Below are 22955 nucleotides of genomic sequence, written 5' to 3'. Positions count from 1 at the left end.
AAAACTTAACTCGTTTACGACATTTAAATAGCGTACTTGATTTGTTTTGCACATGCTGTTTGGCGCTGCTGCACTGTGACGTCACATAAACAACATTTTAAACGTCTGTACAGTGTTAATGACTGAAGTACAGATATTGGTGTTCGGATTCATTTTCTTAGTTAGACCTTTTTCTTTCATTCTAGATAGTGTTCACAACAAAATTCCACAAAAAATTGTTATTTTATTTATCTGATTTTTCTATTAAAAATGGCGCCCTCATTGTGAAAATACACAGGGAGATAATAAGAACGGCAAGTGCATTGTTGAAGAATAATGCACGCTTCGGGCCTTCTTTGTTTATACAGAAAAATTTCCGTGTTAGAATGATATTTTCACAATTTGCACTATTGTTTTAAGTTTAATGTAGTATTATCTTTTTCAGAAAAGGATATTTACAAAAACATTTGATGTGTTCATCATGTTCAACCCTGTAGATGATGGGTATATGCAAACATTAAAAAAGAATCTACAGCATGAAAAAGAAGACATTAAGTTGTATGCTAACACAAGTCATTTCAACGAGGAAAAAGTTTGGCAGGATGGTATATTTAAGACGATGGTGGCATGTAAACGGTATGTAATTGGTAGGATAATTGTTTTATGCAATTCTATTGACTAGAATAAGAATACAGGCTGGAGTGATATTGTACCCATTAAGTTGCATTTCTGCTGCAGTTTTAAAGTATTATTAACAATTCATTTTAATCTTGACTTTTATTAATAAAATTCCTTGACAGCAACAGGTCAAACAACCTGAACTTTAACATTTGCTATTATTTTTAGCTCACCTGTCACAAAGTGACAGGGTGAGCTTTTGTGATTGCTTTTCGCCCGGCGTCCGTCCGTCATCCGTCCGTCGTCCGTCCGTAAACTTTTGCTTTAAATGACATCTCCACATAAACCACTGAGCCAATTTCATCCAAACTTCCCAGGAATGTTCCTTTGGTGGTCACCTTTAAAAATTGTTCAAAGAATTTAATTCCATGCAGAACTCTGGTTGCCATGGCAACGGAAAGAAAAATCTTTAAATATCTTCTTTTAAACAACCCTAAGAGCTAGAGCTTAGATATTTGACATGAAACATCTTCTAATGAGTGTCTACCAAGTTTGTTTAAATAAAAGCCCTGGGGTCAAAATTGGCCCCGCCCCAGGGGGTCATTGATTTTCCCTATATGCATATAGTAAAAACTTAAAAAATCTTCTTTTAAAGAACTGTAAAAGCTAGAGCTTAGATATTTGGCATGAAACATCTTCTAGTAATGTCTACCAAGTTTGTTCAAATAAAAGCCCTGGGGTCAAAATTGGCCCCGCCCCAGGGGGTCATTGATTTTCCCTATATGCATATAGTAAAAACTTAAAAAATATTCTTTTAAAGAACCCAAAAAGCTAGAGCTAAGATATTTGGCATGAAACATCTTCTAGTGAGTGTCTACCACCAAGTTTGTTCAAATAAAAGCCCTGGGGTCAAAATTGGCCCCGCCCTGGGGGGTCATTGTTTTTCCCTATATGCATATAGTAAAAACTTAAAAAATCTTCTTTTAAAGAACTCAAAGAGCTATGGCTAAGATATTGAGCATCAAACATGTTCTAATAGGTGTCTACCAAGTTTGTTCAAATAAAAGCCCTGGGGTCAAAATTACCCCCGCCCCAGGGGGTCATTGATTTTCCCTATATGCATATAGTAAAAACTTAAAAAATCTTCTTTTAAAGAACTGTAAAAGCTAGAGCTTAGATATTTGGCATGAAACATCTTCTAGTGAATGTCTACCAAGTTTGTTCAAATAAAAACCCTTGGGTCAAAATTGGCCCCGCCCCAGGGGGTCATTGATTTTCCCTATAAGCATATAGTAAAAACTTAAAAAATCTTCTTTTAAAGAACCCAAAGAGCTAGAGCTAAGATATTTGGCATGAAACATCTTCTAGTGAGAGTCTACCAAGTTTGTTCAAATAAAAGCCCTGGGGTCAAAATTGGCCCCGCCCCGGGGGGTCATTGATTTTCCCTATATGCATATAGTAAAAACTTAAAAAATCTTCTTTTAAAGAACTCAAAGAGCTATGGCTAAGATATTGAGCATCAAACATGTTCCAATAGGTGTCTACCAAGTTTGTTCAAATAAAAGCCCTGGGGTCAAAATTGGCCCCGCCCCAGGGGGTCATTGATTTTCCCTATATGCATATAGTAAAAACTTAAAAAATCTTCTTTTAAAGAACCCAAAGAGCTAAAGCTAAGATATTTAGCATGAAACATGTTTTAATAAGTGTCTACCAAGTTTGTTCAAATAAAAGTCCTGGGGTCAAAACTGGGCCGCCCCAGGGGTCATTGATTTTCTTTATATGTGTAAAGCAAAAACCTAAAAATATCTTCTTTGAAAAAACCCAAATAGCTAGAGTTTAGATATTAAGCATGAAACATCTTTAAGTAAATATCTACTAAGTTTGTTCAAATAAGAGCCCGGGGGTCAAAACTGGCCCTGCCCCAGGGGTGTCATTGTTTTTAACTATATGTGTATAGTAAAAACTTAAAAAATCTTCTTTTAAAAAACCTAATGAGCTAGAACTTAGATGTTTAGCATGAAACATCTTATGGGTGTCTATCAAGTTTGTTCAAATAAAAGCCCTTGGGTAAAAATTGGCCCCCGGGGGGGCTATATACAGGTGAGCGACCTCAGGGCCATCATGGCCCTCTTGTTTAATTTTTTAATGAATTGTCTTCATAATTGGACACAACAACCCTTTGACAAGACCTTCATGTATATTGGACTTAACTTGATATCGACTTGTAAATGACCTTGACCTTTAACAACTATGTATTACAGCCTTTTGATATTTGGTAGACAGCCTTTGCACATGGCCCCATACAGTGGGATTCAATTTCAGGTCTGTAGTTCAGCCACTTCCTGTTTACCGACTTAGTTAAATTTTAGACTGGCGTGATGATTAGTTCAAAAAGACCTTGAGCTGGTCAGTCAATGTCAAATATGAATTTTATTTTTTCAAGAAATTAAGGTTTTATATTTTTAATATTCTCTCCCTCTGATGTGTTTGACTCTAATAATTAGAAAAAAAGTTTACGTTGGGCCCACTAGGTTGTGGCTCTTGTTTGTACTCGTCACCAGTGAAGTGACAGTTCTTAATTTACAATGTTGTTTAACCTTTTCCCTTATATAAGCGTGTTTCGACGGCTTTTTGCCCCCTTCCCCCTTTTGAGGCCTCAAACAGTGAAAAAATGCCCTATTTAAGCCCCAAACACTGTTTTTCAATTGAGAAATGTTGTTAAAAAAAGTGACCACTTTTTCGGCGGCGTCCCCCATCCAAATATTACATCAGGGGGTTGCCAGAAGGGGGATATGCCCCCTTCTGTTAGGGGGGTTTGAAGGGGGGCGGAGTCCCCCTCATCTCCAAGAAAATTTTGGACATGTGACAGGCTAAAAATGGCCTCAGGTCGATCTTAGGGTAACTAGTCACCGACGCTGAAAAGCCTTTTACTCTATTTCAATTCATTGAGAAGTTGCAGCACTTTGAAATCAGTTTTGATGGATAAAAACAATGCAAAATAGTTCTTTTTGGCAATTTTGAGATGTCCCCCCGTTGCCATGGTAACAGGAAATTTACTATTGAGCATGCTGTTACAGAGTCTATGATGTAGTCAACATTTGTGCCAAGTTTCATTAGTATTGAAACATTTTTCACAGTTGCATAGCAGTTTGAACTTGTTACAGGAGGCTTTTCAATGAAAACGGCCATTTTTCGCAATATGCTCATGGGGTAAAAGGTTAACAGAAAGAAACTAGATCATGTTTTTGTCAAGGTTTTGTTAAACTTACATATTAAATGAATTAATGTTTGACTACAGTCAATGTTGCTTTTTATTGATATTTTCTTATTCTGATTTCACCACCAAAATCTTAAAACACTATGAAAGTATATACTGATTGCATTGATTTATCATATAGTTGAACTTTATAATCTTTATCAGTGATCAGTGACATTCATTTAGAATTAATATATTTATTCAGATAATTTTTATAAATAAAATGACTCCACTGAGGTTTTTTGAAACAATGAGATTGAAATTTTTTTTTTATTTAAGATTAATTAACTATTTAATAAACGTCTGGAAAAACAACTTGTTTTAAGTAATTCACTTGCTCTATTTTCTCATATAAATTATTTTGATTCTAAAATTGATCAAAGTTTGAAAGTATTAACAGGTATTAATCTCAAATTGTGCTAGGAATCACATAGAAATATAATTTCTAATTAAGTTATAAATATATTTCTTTACTTTGCAGAACATGTCTGATGAGATGTAAATATTTATTTTCAGAATTGTAGCAATTTTATCACCAGCATTTCTAGAGAGTACAGAGTGTTTAGAACAGTACAATATGGCAATGTGTTGTAACAGACTTCTAGGAGCAGATGTTCTAGCTCCTCTCTATGTGGACACAATCAAATCTCTACCCTCATACATGGGGCTTGTACAATGGATAGACTGCAGGTTATTTTCATTTATGAATTGTCACTATTTGCACCTTCTTGGGTACTTTAGATTAAAAAATACAAAGGGTTTTTAATTTTATTTGCAAGGATGAAGGTTGTAGATGGTCAAGCCGGAACTTAATAGTGGATATTTGTTTGTATATGGTGAAAATATATACACCAGATGTAATATTTTCATGAGTTGCATAGTCATAAGTGAAAAAATTTTGAACTGGTGTTCATGAATGAGTTTTTGATTATGAATTTGATTTTACATACAAAACAAACATTTTTTTTTATTTATTTGATGTTTTTTTAGTGGTTTTCAGTCATTTTTACAAATTCTTGCCACATATGGACATGTGCTCTCATTCATGATTAATCACATTGTCACATTGTTGTTGCTGAAAAAAAATCGTTACAATCCTACAAATAGTGATGGTATGTGCAAATTATAATGTCCTTTTTATGATAAAGGAAACTCATTAATTCTCTAATTATAATATATAATAATATAATTCTGACAGAATTTTCCCTTATTTGTTATATATCTACATGTATATGTATTTTCAGTACATTCAAATGTAGTCAAACTACTGTGAAAATTTATTTTATAATGCCACTGTGAAATTATTAGAATATACTAGTAATTTTCACTGCCTACTGAAAAGCATGTAATAAAGCATTGTAAGCTGCTATTTGTCTATAATGATATATAATGGAAGCTCAAATGTTTATTTGATATTTATCTTTAGTTTTGTCAGTCACAATTCATAGCGTAATAGTAAGAGATATGATGTTATAATTTTAGAGTGAGGAAGGATGGTGATACAACAGTTGGTAAGATACAGTCTGCCTGTAAGAACATTATAATGTCCATAGAACAACATGATTCTGGAGACATCAAACAGTCAGCTTTAGAAACAAACAACAAGCAACAGAATGACAAGTTTGAATTTGATGTATTCATATCCTACTCACACAAGAACCCTCACCATGCAGAGACATTGCTTGAGTCCTTCAATTCTATTGATGCTGATTGTAAAGTGTTTTATGATCGCAGTGCTTTAACAACAGGTACGTTTTTGTGCCCCCACTTTAGTTGCGGGCATTTTGATTTACCCTTGTCCGTCCGTTCGTCCTTCCGCACTCACAGGAGAGTAATTATGTGGCTAGAGGGACAATAGGTAACTGTTCTTTCTCTTTGATGTCATTCATTCCGTAATGCTTTTATGTGGCTATTTTCTTTTGTGTGGCTAAAAAGAACAATAGAGAGAACAATAGAGTAGCCACATAATTACTGTCCTGTGAGAACGTCCGTCCGTCCGTTCACTTTTGTGTCGCATGTAACTCAAAAAGTATTTGACCTAGAGTCATGAAACTTTACAGGAATGTTGACCAGCATGTGTAGTTGTGCACCTTGGTATTTTCGTCTGGATATTTTTAGTATTTTTAGAGTTATTGCCCTTGACTTATTAAAATTTTGCAATTTTCGACTTGTGTCGCATGTAACTCAAAAAGGATTTGACCTAGAGTCATCAAACTTTACAGGAATGTTGATCAGCATGTGTAGTTGTGCACCTGGGTATTTTCCTCTGGATATTTTTAGTATTTTTAGAGTTATTGTCCTTGACTTAGTAAAATTTTGCAATTTTCAACTTGTGTCACATGTAACTCAATAAGTATTTGACCTAGAGTCATGAAACTGTACAGGAATGTTGACCAGCATGTGTAGTTGTGCACCTGGGTATTTTCGTCTGGATATTTTTAGTATTTTTAGAATTATTGTCCTTGACTTAGTAAAATTTTGCAATTTTCAACTTGTGTCGCATGTAACTCAAAAAGGATTTAACCTAGAGTCATGAAACTTTACAGGAATGTTGATCAACATGTGTAATGTGCACCTGGGTATTTTAGTCTTGATATTTTTAGTATTTGAAGAGTTATTGCCCTTGACTTAATAAAATTTTGCAATTTTCATCTTGTGTCACTTGTAACTCAAAAAGGATTTGACATAAAGTCATTATACCTTATGGGAAGGTTGCTCAGCATATTAAGTTTTGCACCTGGGGTTTCGCTTGTAGATTTATCCAGTATTTTTAGAGTTATTTCCCTTGACTTAGTAAAAACTGTTTCATTATGTTGTTATTTGTTCCACGAGTGCTTGAGTTAGAATCAACCAACTTTACAGGAATAATGATCAACGTCACTAAAATACAGGAAAATGATTCACATCACTGTGAAGCTATGCACCTGGGACTTTGCATGTGGATTTTTTCATTTTTGTTAGAGTTATTGCCCTTGACTTATAGTAGTATAAATTTGCAATTTTCAACTTGTTCATGCATAGCTCAAAAAGTATTTGACTTGCAGGCCTGAAAGTTTACACAAATGGTGGTCAGCATGTGAACTTATGCACCTTGGGGTTTGCTTGTGGATTTATTCAGTATTTGTAAAGTTCTTGCCCTTTACTCAGTAAATGTCATGTGAGGAAACTATCCAGCTAGCTTATGGAACGTCGGTGGTTCTACTCAGGTGCCAGTTCGTGCCTGAAATAATGCACGGAAGGGCACCTGAGGTCTTCCTCCACCAGTAAAGCTGGAACGTCGCGATATGACCTTTACTGTGTTGAAGTGACGTAAAACCCAAAACAAACAAACTTAGTAAAAGATTTTTAGTTTTCAAAAAATGTTTGACCTAGAGTCATAAGATTGACAGAACAGTGGCACGGTGTCCTATGGACACATTTCTAGTTCTCCTTTCATTTATGTTCCAGTGAATTGTAGCTCCAAACTACCCCTGGAAAACGGTGGAGTATAGCAAGAAAATCAGTCAAACTGTTACCTCTGTTACAAATCTGTTCCAAATCTGTTCCCTCACTGCAGGATCAATTGTTTAATTTTGGTGTCAAAAAAGTATAGATATGTCAAACTGGCAGTTTAACCTTCAGCCTGCTGGGAAAATCTGAAATTACCCAGACAAGCAATACATACCAAGACCAGGGAGTGGACACTCATAAGCTTTCATAGCTTTCTGCCCAATCCCATGTGTTGCGTAAAATAATGTTCATCATGCAAAAGTGTAAATATATTGAATAATTATGTTTAAACCAAGACCAGCTTACACATCTATGCCGTCCAATCATGGACTGTACTGCCTGTTATTCAAGTGGTACAAACTTTGAAATTTTCCCAAAAAATGATGAATGGTTTAGCCCAGATTGAAGTATGGGCAAGCCTGTTTAAGATATTTAAGGGAAATATCCGTTAACAGCTCCTGAGTTTTAATATAATCTTAATTAATAAAATTAAGCTAATTAAATATTAACTAGGTTTGAATTACAGATAGGAAAACTCAGTTATAAATATTTAACAAGGCTAAAGGTTAAATAATCATTTTCAGGTACCAATTGGCAGAACATGTTATATCAAAGTGTTGGTGAATGTAGATGTTTTGTTGCTTTAATATCACCAACTTACCTCACATCAACTGTATGCATGGAGGAATATAATCTAGCTGTAGCTAGATACATGTGCAAGGTATGTATAATAGATGTTTGCTAGTCTGATTTATTATCATCAACCCTGGAATATATATAGTTTATTTTTCCCTACCGGTTTAACCTGAGGGAACATTAGGTTAACCCTGCATCTTCTGAAATGTGTATAAACTAAGTATAAATTAATACCAGTGTAAATTGTCTTTCAGGATAAGGATTTAATGTTGATACCAGTGTGTATTGAGGGACTCAGTGAGGTACCATCATATATGTCTACAGTACAGATGAATGATGCCTCCGAGGATTATTCCAACTTTGCTACACAGCTTGCTACATCTGTTATTGAATGGCTCAAACTGACAGCTGATAAACGACCCTCAATGTATCGAGTACAGGTAACATAATTATCACCATAACTTTGACTTTTTGAAAATAAACTTCATTTGTACAATTTTTATTTTAAAAACCTTATATGTGAATAACAGAGCTTTCAATATACATTTTGTACTTTATGTAAATATTTTGATGTACCTATTTGAAATAGGTTAAATCTAGAATTATTATGCTTGGCAGCTTACAATTTAAAGCGTTTAGCCACATATTGTTTTACTTCATGTTAAAAATCAGTACTTGATACATTTGATGATGAGCCTTGAGGGTCAAGGGTTATGGGATTGCATTGACTTGAGTTGTAAGCCTTCTAAGACACATTATGACTTTTTCAGATGACTGTCACTCTTTGTATGAGTTTTAGATGGGAACTTTGAATAATCTTTACTTGTAAAGCCATGAGTACTTTTTCATTTCTAGGAAGCTATAGATATAGAGAGAATACTGTCTGCACGACGGTGTGAGGATGTAAAGATGCAGTACAAACTGATTGGATCTGGCGATGATAAACTCCTGGAAAGGATTACACCAGTTGTTGTTCCTAAGGAAGATATTGATGAAATAGTAAGTTTATACTCTGTCACACTTATTGAAATGTAAAGTAAAATCTAGATAAATACTCTGATAAAGAAATGTTTTAAATGCATACCCTGTGAAATCATTATTATTTGTGAGGGATTAATTGTTGTGAATTTCGTGATACAGGATAACTACAAAATTATATCCTGATGAAGAAATTGTGCCCAAGATAATGTTAAGTATACTCAATCAGTCAATATAATGATGATAGGGGTATGATTTAGTTCCTTGTTGCATACATCCTTCTTAGACAAGTTATGTGCGTATCTGCATCATTTGTGTACTTATGGATATTCAGTCAACATATGGATGTTCTGTCAACATATGGATTTTCAGTCCACATATAGATGTTAGTCCATGATAAACATAGAAAGGTATCAGAAACTAAACCAACTGATGAGTATTTCATACAGGGTTGTACCCATATTTTGTTTGTTTACTACATACATTCAAAATGAAAGTACACATCATCATGTGTCTGTCAAATATAGAGCCCCATTCTTTTTTTACCTGGCATTTGAATTTCATGAATTTGCAGCCCCATGAAATTGTTGGCAAACCACGAAATTCCATATCCTCAAATTTAATGATTTCACAGTCAATGTGTAAGAGTTTATGTTATTTAAGCTTATGTTGGACTAATGCATATACACATGTATTTTTTAAAAAAGATTTTTATGAATTTGTTTAATAGAAATATTGTCAAACATCAGTATAAGATGAGCAGTAGATAAAAATCATATATCAAGCATAATGCAGTAAATCAGAACATCTTTCACTTATTTAAAGGTGTCCTTAGCTGAGTGGTTAAGGTAATTTACTTAAAATCACTTTTCCCTCATCACTGTGGGTTCAAACCCATCCAGGAATTTTTTTTTGTGAGGAAGCTATACATTAAGCTTACAGAATATCAGTGGTGTTACTCATGTGCCCGCTCATGCCTGAAATTATGCATGGAGAGGCACTAGATGTCTTCCTCACCAATAAAGCTGGAAAGTCACCTTATGCTATCTACTATGATGGTGCGACAACTAAAACCAACCAAAGAAACAAACTTATTTATTGTAATCAAGTTAATTAATGGTTTAATTTCTGTTTAAGGACACAACAAAGATTGATATAGCAGTCAGTTATGCCAACGATGCTACCAACCTAGCCGGAGCATTCTGCGTAATGCTTGACAAGAAATATCCAAATTTAAACATGAGTGTATACTCACATGGTGATCAACAAAGATATAACTCCCTAGACACAGCAAAGAAAATTGTTTTATTTATTTCAAATGATTTTCTCAGGAATGAGCATCACATGCAAGAACTTCATCTTGCCCTCAGCAGACAAAGACCGTTAGTAACAAATGTACTGTACTTGGTACAAGCAACTGGAATTACTGGCAGACCTTTCTTCCCAAGGATATTACCATATAATATTTCAGTTACAGACATTGTCTGGTCTGATTTGGAGAAACAATGTTTCAAGGAAGTAAAAATCTGAGGTAAACAAAAGTGTCAGTGTTTTGGGAAACGACGTTATACTAGAGCATTCAAACAGGTTCTACTGCAGAAGAGCTGAATACTTTGCTTTATCAAAAGCTGTAGATGATGTAGTTGAGTCATTTGTTGAATTAAAGTAAGTTTATCAGATTATATTTTCATAATGTTCATTCTTTTGAATTTTGATGTATCAAAGGTCAAGGTCTCTTTGACCTTGAATATATGTCAAAATAGTTTCCAAGCAACAATATATGCAACTGTGACATACTGACAAGGGAGAAATGCATGTTTTACAAACATATCTTGTTTTTTTACATCCAAAAGATAACAATAATCAAGATTAATTCTCAATATTAATCTACTTTATTATGGCTCAGTGACATGTCCATAACCTATAAAGCATTTTAGTCTGGCCTTAAGTACACTCCCAAAATCTCGTGCCGGGAGAAGTAAGTCATTATGACGTAGCAAGTCCTATATAAAGGCGATCATTTCGGTATTCGCCCTCTTTTTCTCGACAAAGCAGTAAGCAAAAAACGTTAAAAAATAAAATCGACATGCCAGGGCGTGGTAGAGGTGCACGAGGCAGAAGGCGAACAAGGAATGCTAGCCATGGAGCAGAAGACAGCCAGCAGCAACAGCCTAAAAGACAAAGGGTCTCTTTTGATAACAACGAGGACAACGTGGATAGAGGTGAGTCGCATTCAGTTATTGATTTTGAACAAATTTTACGGGCATCTGACATCCTTCCACGTGGCGGCCACGTGGCATCAACTTCGTCTGCTTGTACATCAGATAGGCTATGCAGTGATGAGAATATCACTCGCCGCTCTACCGAAATTAGTTACGATAATGTAAATAATACAGAATTACAGGTTCAAAACAATGTTTCAAATGTCATTTCACCTCATCCTGTTGAATTACTTAGGCAAACTAGCGACGAAATCGCTATGCACGTACCTTCGTCTTTAAAACAACGTTTTTGCAAAGGCGAATATATTAATTTGTCTTTATTGTTAAAGGGTGCGGTGGAGTTTGGCCGATTATAATAGCGTTGGCACATTATATATTTCCAATACTGGTAAAATTGAGTCACGACAAAATGAAAGCAAAGATGACATAAATTCTATAGAAAGATGGGACTGACGCATTCATCATATTTATGGACATTTATCTTTCGGCTCATCCGCTAAAAATTCACGAGCTACTGCAATTTTTTTTCATTAAGAGAATGCGCATCAGTCCATGGTGGTACTTTCTGGAAAACTTACGACCAACAATTTAGAAGCCGACAGGCAATTAACACCTGTATCATGGTCTTATATTAACCCTATGATTTATGGTTACGTTGTATGCCCCTTCGTGGGAGAACAGAAAAATCATCCACAAATACTAAATTTCGAACAGAAAAAAACAGTCACGACCACAAAATATCTGCATTGACTTTAATAGAGGCCAATGCAAATGCCGAATTTGCAAGTATACACACGCATGTTATAGTTGTAACAAGGGACATCCATTTGTTAACTGCGTCCCTAATTCAAGGAAAAATTCCTTTCAGTGCAAATGACACGAACAGCGGGCAATTCAGTCCCCAACCTCGTGCGGCAGAAACGGACTCTTTTGCACGGCAAAAACACGTGGATCCTTTCGCCGCACAATTCCCTATACAAGACCGCATAGGAGCTACTATAGACGTTAATAACGGACATATCTACGATATTGCTTATTCGCCAGTTAAAATTCCAAAGTTTACAACAGTGGTTGATTAACTATGATTCTTCGGATGTTAAAATACTGTTAATGGGTTTCAAACATGGTTTTCGTCTAAATTACGAGGGCCCAAGGGAACCACGGCTTTGTAAAAACCTAAAATCCGTGGCCCAATATCCTGATATAAAGCGCAACAAAAATAGAAAAAGAAATAAAGGCAGGCAGAGTTGCCGGTCCTTTTAATTACTCCCTTTAATTAACCTTAAAAGTCTCGCCGATCGGAATTGTCCCAAAGAAAACAATAGGGGACTTTCGATTGATTCATCATTTATCCTATCCGGAAGGTTCGTCTGTTAATGACTTCATCGATCCAAAATTATGTGTTCAGTTAAAACACGGAATTTTGAATGAGGGCAATACACATGGTTCAAGAATCTAGGGTCAAAATTGTTACTTATTTAAAATGGATATTAAAAATGCGTTCAGACTGCTTCCTGTTCATCCAGACGATTTGAAACTACTGGGCTTTATGTTTAAACGGCAGTTATTATTTTGACAAATGCTTACCCTTCGGCTGCTGCATTTCACCTAGTCTGTTCGAAAAAATTTTCAACATTCTTGAAATACATTATTAAACGCAGAATTCCGAATAAGAAATTACTTCAAATTATCTCGATGATTTTTTAAGGGGGAGACACTTCCATTGAAGCTGTAAAAATAACATGAAAATTTTCTCGGAAAGTATGCAAGAAATCGGAGTTCCGCTAGCAGACGAGAAATCTGAAGGCCCGTGTCAAGTATTAGTATATTTAGGTCTTGAACTAAATTCCAGGCAAAATGTTAGTCCGAATTCCGGGGGAAAAAATACAGGAAGTAGTTGAAAAAATTCTCGCGACCCTAACAAAAAAGTCGGTAAAATTTAAAAAATATACAGTCATTAATAGGTTCCCTTAAATTTTGTTGCCCGGGCTATTGTAGTAGGCAGACCTTTTTTGTAGGCGTTTAATTGGACGCCACATGCGGGGTTAAACGCTCTTACCATCATAATCAGAGTAACAAATGAAATGAAAATGTGATCTGAAAAATATGGCTTGAATTTTTTAAGCATTATAACGGTATTTCAATGTTTCCATGATCGATTTTTGGATCTCTAACGATGATGAACAATTATTTACGGATAGCTCGGGCGGCATAGGCTTCGGTATTTGGTTTAAGGGGACATTGGTGCCAATGTAAATGGCCAATTTCGTGGAAAAGAAAATAGTTTGACAAAAGATAATTACGCTTTTGGAACTTTTTCCAATTGTTTATCGCTACAGTCCTTTTTCGGCTCAAAAATTAAAAAAACAAGAAAGTACGCCTTTAATTGCGATAATCAATCGGTGGTGTGCATTTTAAACACGATGACTTCGAAGTCCCCCCTTATATTATCCTTAGTTAGGATACTAACCATGCAATGCTTAAGGCACAATTGCTTGATAAAAGCGTCTCATATCTATGGAACGCCGTGACTGTCTTATGCTATCAATATTTTTGCTATCTTCTGAAATGATGCTATTATTTTGTCATTTTAGCATATTAACATGTGCAATGTACATCATATCTTGTCTACAGACAATGCTGACTTGTTCAAACAGCATCTTAACTTGTCAAATAATCATTATGACATGTGCAGACAACATATTAACTTGTCAAAGTATCATGATGACTTGTGCAAACGACATGTTAACTTGTCAAAATATCGTGATGACTTGTGCAAACGACATGTTAACTTGTCAAAAATTCATGATGACATGTGCAAACAGCATGTTAACTTGTCGAATTATGGTGATGACATGCTCATAATACCTTAACAAGTTAACATGTGTTTTACACAAGTCATCACGATTCTTTGACAAATTAACATGTTGTTTGCACAAGTCATCATAATAATTTGACAAGTTAACATGGCATTTGCACAAGTCATCATGATAAATTGACAAGTTAGAATGGAGTTTGCACAAGTCATCACGATACATTGACAAGTTAACATGCTGTTTGCACATGTCATCATGAAATTTTGACAAAATAACATGTCGCTTTCACAAGTCATCATGATACTTGGACATGTTAGCATGTTGTTTTCACATGTTATCACGATGATTTGACAAATTAACATACTGTTTGCACATGTCATCATGAAATTTTGACAAGTTAGCATGGCATTTGCACAAGTCATCATTATACTTGGACAAGTTAACATGTCGTTTGCACAAGTCATCATGATACTTGGACAAGATAACATGCTGTATGCACATGTTATAACGATAGCTCGACAAGTTAACATGCTGTTTACACATGTCATCATGGATTTTTGACATGTTAGCATGGCATTTGCACAAGTTATAATAATATTTTGACAAGTTAACAGTACGTTTTGACATGTCAGCATGATACAAGACAACATGTCATTTGCACAAGTCATTACGATAATTCGACAAGTTAACATGTCGTTTGCACAAGTCATCATGGAAATTTGACATGTTAACATGCTGTTTGCACAAGTCATCATGATACTTTGACAAGTTAACATGCTGTTTGCACATGTCATCACGCTAATTCGACAAGTTAACATGTCGTTTGCACAAGTCATTATTATACTTTGACAAGTTAACATGGCGTTTGCACAAGTCATCATGACACTTTGACAAGTTAACATGCTGTTTGCACATGTCATCACAATAATTCGACAAGTTAACATGTTGTTTGCACAAGTCATCATTACATTTTGACAAGTCACCATGTCATTTGCACAAGTCATCATTATACTTTGACAAGTTAACATGTTGTTTGCACAAGTCATCACGATACTTTGACAAGTTAGCATGTTGTCTGCACATGTCATCATAACAATTTGACAAGTTAACATGCTGTTTGTACAAGTCAACATGTTCCTTTGACAAGACATGATGTAAATTGCACATGTTAACACGTTCAAACGACAAAATAATATCATCGTTTCACAAGATAACAAAAACATTGATTACATAAGACAGTCACGGCGTTCCATACATATCGCTGGGTCAAAAAATAATATTGCCGATGCACTCTCTCGATTTCAGAACCAAAAGTTCAGAGAGCTAGCTCCACAAGCGGACACAACCATGACTCCAATGCCGGACCATCTATGGAATATATTCAGCTTAGATCTAGACAACTGGTATACACGGGGATTTCCTCTAACACTCGATTAGCATACAATACAGCAATTAATACTTTCAATTCATTCAGAGGGTTATATAAGCTTCAATCCGTATGGCCCATACCGCTACAGCATATAATGTGGTTTGTTACCTACTGCTTTGAAAAACTCTACTCACCGAGAACAATTACTACGTATATCTCGGGTTTATCGTTTCATCATAAAAAAAATGGATGGTACAATATTAGCGACGTATTTTTGATACGTAAGATTCTTGAAGGTTGCCGCAGAGCCAGACCATCTATTTGACAAGAGGGCTCCAATTACACTTTTTAATATTACATGCAATCTGTAATGTTTTACACGCTGTTACAAATAATGAGTTTGAAAAAACCGTCTCTTTAAGACTATGTTTACGCTAGCATATTTTGGCCTTTTTTAGAATAAGCGAATTGGTTGCGACTCGGACAACGAATAGAGCAGTCGGGTTTTCCGAGGTCAAAATAGCAAATGACAAGAAGTCTGTTTTCATTACTTTAACAGTTTAATAAGAATAATCAGTATGGGAAGCCAGTAACGCTAAAGATACCGTGCGAGGGCAGATATTTCTATATGCCCAGTCTGTAGTTTACGCTCCTATCTAGCTGTTAGACCAGATATAAACGGACAATTCCTTTATTCATATGAATGGCACCCCTGTAACTCGCTATCAATTTTCTGCGGTGCTTCAAAAGAGTTTATCTCGAACAAAATTTGGGTCAGAAAAATATAAAAGCCATAGCTTTAGAATTGGTAGGGCTACTCAACTAGCTTCGTCTGGGCTGCGGAAACGGAAATAATGAAGTTGGGCCGTTGGAAACTCGACAGCTTATTTAACTTATATAAGAGTAAACACACAAATTAGAATATTATTTATAGGGCACTTATCATTTCATTCCAGATATTTGGTTTCTTGGGGATTCATTACCATATTGGGCCGGCGTCAGAGCGCAGTTCAGAAATATACCCAATCTAAGTCTTCCCGACGGACATAGCATTGCTTGGTGGGGCATTCGAGGAATTGGGATGGGAAGATTTCATTCATTGTGTCCAACTACCTGTGGTTTTTCGAACACCGCCAAAGGTTGTATTTTTTTTCATTTAGGCGGCAATGACCTTACTAAGCATTCATTACGCTTCATATTTAAAAATGGTGCAGGAAAGCATCCAATATATTACATCCGCTTTTCCCCGACTCCGAATTCCGTCTGGGTCGATATTTTGCAGCGTATCGATTGGGGTGTTGGAAATGACGAAAAACGTCTTATAGAAAAGAAAAGAAAACGCGTAAACAATTTGGGCGCAAAATAATTAGGCTAACAAAAAAACCATCATTGTATACGTTTCGATATCGACGAAAGTACACCGGGATTTTTTAGGAGCGATGGCGTTCATCTATCCGACGTCGGCCTTGATATGTACATTGACACAATCGCGGGAAACTTTATTGAAAATATTGTAATAAGAATTTTGGGGAAATAAATAATAATTTATTCTGTGGCGGAAAATTCTTTTTATTAGGTGCGACCAGGAGTCACTTGCTACAATTTGCTAGTGTCTTTCATACAGGGAGATAAAAAATTCACATTGCATACCTATGGTCGTGGAATATTCCATAGTGGTTGTCTGTGGGTAGACTGCGATCTGTAGGATTCAAAATTACTTATTTGGTTTAAATGGGCCTTCAAGAACTGGCCAGATAGCTATGACTAGGCGTTCTTTGATGAGCTCTTATTTTGTTAGGCCTATCTTATGTTAAGCACTGTATAACTATGTTGCACTGGTGGTTATATCAGGTACTGCGGAGTACCTTGCTTGCTGGTTATATTAGGTACGGCGGAGTACCTTGCTTGCTGGTTATATTGGGTACGGCGGAGTACCTTGGCTACTGGTTATATTAGGTACAGCGGAGTACCTTGGCTGCTGGTTATATTAGGTACGGGCGGAGTACCATGTTTGCTGGTTATATTGGGTACGGCGGTGTACCTTCTTAGCATACTATATATATCGCCAGGCGGCGGCTATCATTACAAAATAATAGTGCAATAGGGGTAGGATCTATTTGGGCGTACGGCATATCGCTCCTGGTCGCACCTTTTATCTCCTATAGTGGTAGTCTGTAGGTAGATCAATTTAATCTTCATTAGTGGTTGTCTGATGAAGATTCATCGCGCTGTCATGACCGATTCCGCCCATTTTTCACAAACCAACTGAAAATACTTAATAATATGTTTTTATTGATGAAATGTCTGATGACGTGCCTCGTTACATAAATAGAATATAAACAGTTTGTTGTTTGTTTGTTTGTTAACTATAAACTACTGAGTCCTAGAATAATCAAGATTAATTCTCAATATTAATCTACTTTATTATGGCTCAGTGACATGTCCATAACCTATAAGCATTTTAGTCTGGCCTTAAGTACACTCCCAAAATCTCGTGCCGGGAGAAGTAAGTCATTATGACGTAGCAAGTCCTATATAAAGGCGATCATTTCGGTATTCGCCCTCTTTTTCTCGACAAAGCAGTAAGCAAAAAACCACCCACCGCACCCAGAGTATCATGTTATCTTTTTTCATATCTTAGTATTTGATGTTTTATGAAATTGTTGAAGTCCAAATGGTGCTGCTTAGCTTTTATATTTCAGTATGTTTCTGGCTGCAACTGCGCCCGTACTGCTGACTTTAGGGAGGCACGCTAAACGTTAAATGGACGAATATACACAATGAACAGCCATGCCGGAGTTCCATAGCAGCATTCACCGGACTGATTGTACTAACGACTTGTGTAAAACTATCCTAGACAAGGATCAATAATGTTTACTATTTGTACATATGTGTTTATTAACAATATACGCCGGGATTCAAGAATGAACAAACAATTTGAACAAAGTGCAGCACCCTTTGGTCGGAGAGTACTAACGGACTTTGTTAATTATAATTGTGTAAAATCGAGCGTGTTAAAGCATCCTAGACAAGGATAAACAGTTTATTTCAATACATATGTGTTTAATTACAAACTTAAGTTGGAGACAGGCATATATATTAACAGCGGTTACAAAACAATAGTTTTCATACTTTATTTTATTGTTATGACAGCGGAAAATTCTTTTTCTTAGGTGCGACCAGGAGTCACTTGCTACAATTTGCTAGTGTCTTTCATACAGGGAGATAAAAAATTCACATTGCATACCTATGGTCGTGGAATATTCCATAGTGGTTGTCTGTGGGTAGACTGCGATCTGTAAGGATTCAAAAATTACTTATTTGGTTTAAATGGGCCTTCAAGAACTGGCCAGATAGCTAGCTATGACTAGGCGTTCTTTGATGAGCTCTTATTTTGTTAGGCCTATCTTATGTTAAGCACTGTATAACTATGTTGCACTGGTGGTTATATCAGGTACTGCGGAGTACCTTGCTTGCTGGTTATATTAGGTACGGCGGAGTACCTTGCTTGCTGGTTATATTGGGTACGGCGGAGTACCTTGGCTACTGGTTATATTAGGTACAGCGGAGTACTTGGCTGCTGGTTATATTAGGTACGGCGGAGTACCATGTTTGCTGGTTATATTGGTACGGCGGTGTACCTTCTTAGCATACTATATATATCGCCAGGCGGCGGCTATCATTACAAAATAATAGTGCAATAGGGGTAGGGATCTATTTGGGCGTACGGCATATCGCTCCTGGTCGCACCTTTTATCTCCTATAGTGGTAGTCTGTAGGTAGATCAATTTAATCTTCATTAGTGGTTGTCTGATGAAGATTCATCGCGCTGTCATGACCGATTCCGCCATTTTTCACAAACCAACTGAAAATACTTAATAATATGTTTTTATTGATGAAATGTCTGATGACGTGCCTCGTTACATAAATAGAATATAAACAGTTTTTTGTTTGTTTGTTTGTTAACTATAAACTACTGAGTCCTAGAATAACCACAATTATTCTCTCTGTTTGTTAGTATGGACCAGGGAACAATCTCATTATGACTTAAAAATTATAGGAAGCTTTTTTAAAATACAATTTAATAAAACTTGTTTTAGTAATATACATATTATTTCAACCTAGACAAAGAACCTTGAAATAGAGGACCAAGAAACATAAATGCCATATCCTAATCAATGTGCACTCCCCTAACTAACAAAATTGTGTAATATTAAGTAGCTTACTTCACTAAAAGTCAAACACATATACTTTCTTAGTTTTATAGATATTTAATGCAACCTTTTTGCATTTATTTCACTTCTTCATTTATGTTTGTCAAATCTTTCAGGGATGAAAAGAAGAGTCTTATTCCAATGTTGCTTAATGTCAAGGCAATTGAAAGTGCATCTCAAACAGCACTCACATCCCATCAGAATCTCAAAAATGGGCATATATCAAATTCTGATTTGGATGCAGTTATTATAGATGGCAAACAAGCAACAGATATAACAAATAATGAACACAAAGATAAATCTGTGACAGCAAATGACAATCACAGGGATAAATCAGCAAATGACAATCCCAGGGATAAATCTGTGACAGCAAATGACAATCACAGGGATGAATCTGTGACAGCAAAGGACAATCCCGGGGATAAATCTGTGACAGCAAATGACAATCCGAGGGATAAATCTGTGACAGCAAAGGACAATCCCAGGGATGAATCAGCAAAGGACAATCCCAGGGATGAAAATGCAACAGCAGATGACAAATATAAAGATGAATCTATGACAAAAATTGACAAACAAAAGGATGAATCTGTGTTAACAAATGACAAAGTAAGGGATGAATCTTCAGCAACAAATGAAAAAATCAGGGAAGATTCATGTTTGAAATGTGAAGATGGTAAATCTAACAAAGGGAAAAGCAAATCTTGCATCTTAATCTGATTATATTTTTTTAAATGTAAATTGACAGGGTGCAGAGTAGAACTGCAGACATTCAGTGCCTCTTCATATGAAATAACCTCAAGTCCCTTGCAGGATTTGAACAAACAGTAGTGAGGGGTAAATAATTAGAAGTCAGCAATATTACCTTTTTCTCTGTAGACTGCCTTTGTCTCTTTAAAATGGTATAGTCCTTAAAAACTATCAACAGAATCAAAGATAGATAAGCTTTTAATAAGTTTATTAATATAATAGTGTCTTCTCATAAACATATCAAAGTTCATTTTTAATTAACAATGTATGACAAAATGTTAACTTTGTTGACTATACTGGCTTTTGATATTTGTTAATTCTAATGTGAATGATTACTGGTTTTCAGAAACTTTCTTGTTACTTTAAATTAAAACAATAAGAGCAAATAAAAATTGTGCGTACATTACCCATAGGATTGATTATATTTTTACTTGAGCATTCCATGAATTTTATAATTATATCTTTCAAGAAGCAACAGACTAATTGTTAGTTTCAGGTATATGTAGTTTTATTGTTTAGACTTAGATATATGTTTAAGATAGTAATTTAGGATATAGGATTATTATATGATCTAATTATACAGCTGCAATCGCATTGGATAGCAGAACAATTTATAAAATCATATTCACTGGCTGAATGAGATTTTCCCAATCTAAAAATAGAACGATACTCGTATTCAATGGCCTTGTACATCATAGACTGTTAATTATACATGTGCAAACTAAATATAATTGTTGCGTTTTGTTCTTTATGGCAAAATTTTTTTACATTGAATTATCATCATTTTTCTATAATAGTTTAAAGTTTCACCCCTTTGATGAATATAAATTTGAATTATTTTGATTTGCACTGAACATTTCCGTAATTGTTGAATGCCTGATGTTATCTTTTTTTTACACAGTTACATGAAAGAGGCTTTTTGTGATTTTTTAAAAGAATCTTAGCTCATTTATGTAATAAAACAATTTTTGACTAAGTGAACCATTGAATATATAGAGGATATTGATTGAGACTGTAAGTTCAATACCGAATTTATTGCATGAGTTGAATAAAATTATATTATGCGAGCCTCTGGTGAGCATAAAATTATTTTATTAAACGAGTGCAATAATTTCAGTTATGAACTTACACGAATTTAATATTCTATTTATCACATACCCAAAATAAAGACCATTTAAAGTGAAATAAGAGTCATTTTTCATTGAAGCGCCTACAGTATAACGCTAACATTTAGCGCGTCTTTACACTATGTTTGTATAACGCTAATGTCGTCACGTCAAAATATATGCACGGCCGTGCAATACCATATTTACGGAGTCGCAAAATCGGCACGGGTGTGTGATAAGATGTGATATTCACCGGCACAAAATCATATTGACCTCGGCTATCGTCTCGGTCAACATGTCACATGCCGGTGAATATCACATCATATTTAAAGATTGGCTCACTTAAGTCAATAATTTTGTTATATAATCCACATTAAGATTATATATGAAAGCATATTAAATGATTGTTTTATAGTGTTATATCCTCATATTGGACATTAGCAATAAGTTTCCTTTAATCTACAATATATTTGCATTTGATACTTGTGTTTAAAAGTTTATGTAATATCATGTTTATGTCAAATTGACCTTGAACTTTATATTACCTGAACCTTTATAATTAAAGTTTTGGAATTTTGTCCATAATTTTGTATCAATATTGTTGCATTTGGTAATACAAATGTTACACAAATAGTGAAGTGTGGCCTGACTGTTCTTTAGGAATAAAGGCTGTTTGCCGGTATTAATATCACATTTAGTGATAGTTCTAATTATAAACTGCTATTGTCTTGGTTTCTTTGTTTTCCTTTTTCTTTGTCAAGAAAGGGATGTATGTTAATTAGATAATATACAGGGATATGTTTCTAAACTGTGATATTAATTTATTTTGTTAGTATTCTATTTGTTATACATTTATATTTACTTTATTGTTTTGATTTTATTCATTACCAATAAACTTTCTGTATAAAATTTTATTTCTTTCACATATTTCTTAGCCATTGTTAGCTCCACTTTTTAAAGAAAAAAAGTGAAGCTATAAGCAATTGTCCCACTGGTCATAATGTCATTATGTCAGTGTTGACATTGATTAGCCTTATATGTATATAGTAAAAAATTAAGAAAAAATCCTTGTGAAAATCCAAAAGAGGTAGAGCTTAGATATTAAGAGCATGAAATATAGTTCTAATGGGTGGTTACCAAGTTTGTAAAAATTCTCCTGTGAGAATGCAAAAGCACTACATATAGATTACATATTTGGCATGAAACATCTTCTAGTTGATGTTCACCAAGTTTGTTCAAATTAATGCCCTAGGGTCCAAATTGGCCTGTCCCAAGGGTTATTGATTTTCCTTATATGTATATAGTAAAAACTAAAAAAAATCTTCATAAGAAATTCCAAAAGAGTTAGGGCTTAATAGATATTTGGCATGAAACATCTTGCAGTGGATGCCTACCAAGTTTGTTCAAATAAAAGCCTAAGGGTCAAAATTGGCCCCGCCCCAGGGTCATTGATTTTCTTTATAGTAGAAACTACAAAATCTTCTTGTGAAAATCCAAATTAGCTTGAGCCTATAGATATAATGGC

General features: G+C 35.1%; 2 protein-coding genes across 2 annotated transcripts; both read left to right on the top strand.

The window, feature by feature from the left end:
- Positions 1–424: 424 nt before the first annotated feature.
- LOC132723632 (uncharacterized) lies at positions 425–10486 on the top strand (the record flags this gene model as incomplete). Its single annotated transcript, XM_060708396.1, is given in 7 exon segments — positions 425–615; positions 4370–4543; positions 5336–5601; positions 7927–8063; positions 8233–8418; positions 8834–8977; positions 10094–10486. Coding segments are annotated over 7 exon segments (1491 nt in total), but the record flags the coding sequence as incomplete, so codon positions are not given.
- Positions 10487–10528: 42 nt separating this feature from the next.
- On the top strand, positions 10529–22334 carry LOC132723629 (probable elastin-binding protein EbpS). The gene is made up of 2 exons (XM_060708392.1): positions 10529–10621; positions 19694–22334. The coding sequence occupies exon 2, from the start codon at positions 19719–19721 to the stop codon at positions 20292–20294; it is 576 nt and encodes a 191-aa protein (XP_060564375.1). The 5' UTR covers positions 10529–10621; positions 19694–19718; the 3' UTR covers positions 20295–22334.
- The last annotated feature ends 621 nt before the right edge of the window (positions 22335–22955 follow it).

Source organism: Ruditapes philippinarum, unplaced genomic scaffold (assembly GCF_026571515.1).
Source record: "Ruditapes philippinarum isolate M1 unplaced genomic scaffold, ASM2657151v2 ctg1207_1_1_1_1, whole genome shotgun sequence".
In the NCBI taxonomy this organism is placed as follows: Eukaryota; Metazoa; Mollusca; class Bivalvia; order Venerida; family Veneridae; genus Ruditapes; species Ruditapes philippinarum.
The sequence above is the reverse complement of the archived record's forward strand: the minus strand, read 5'-3'. Positions and strand labels throughout refer to the sequence as shown.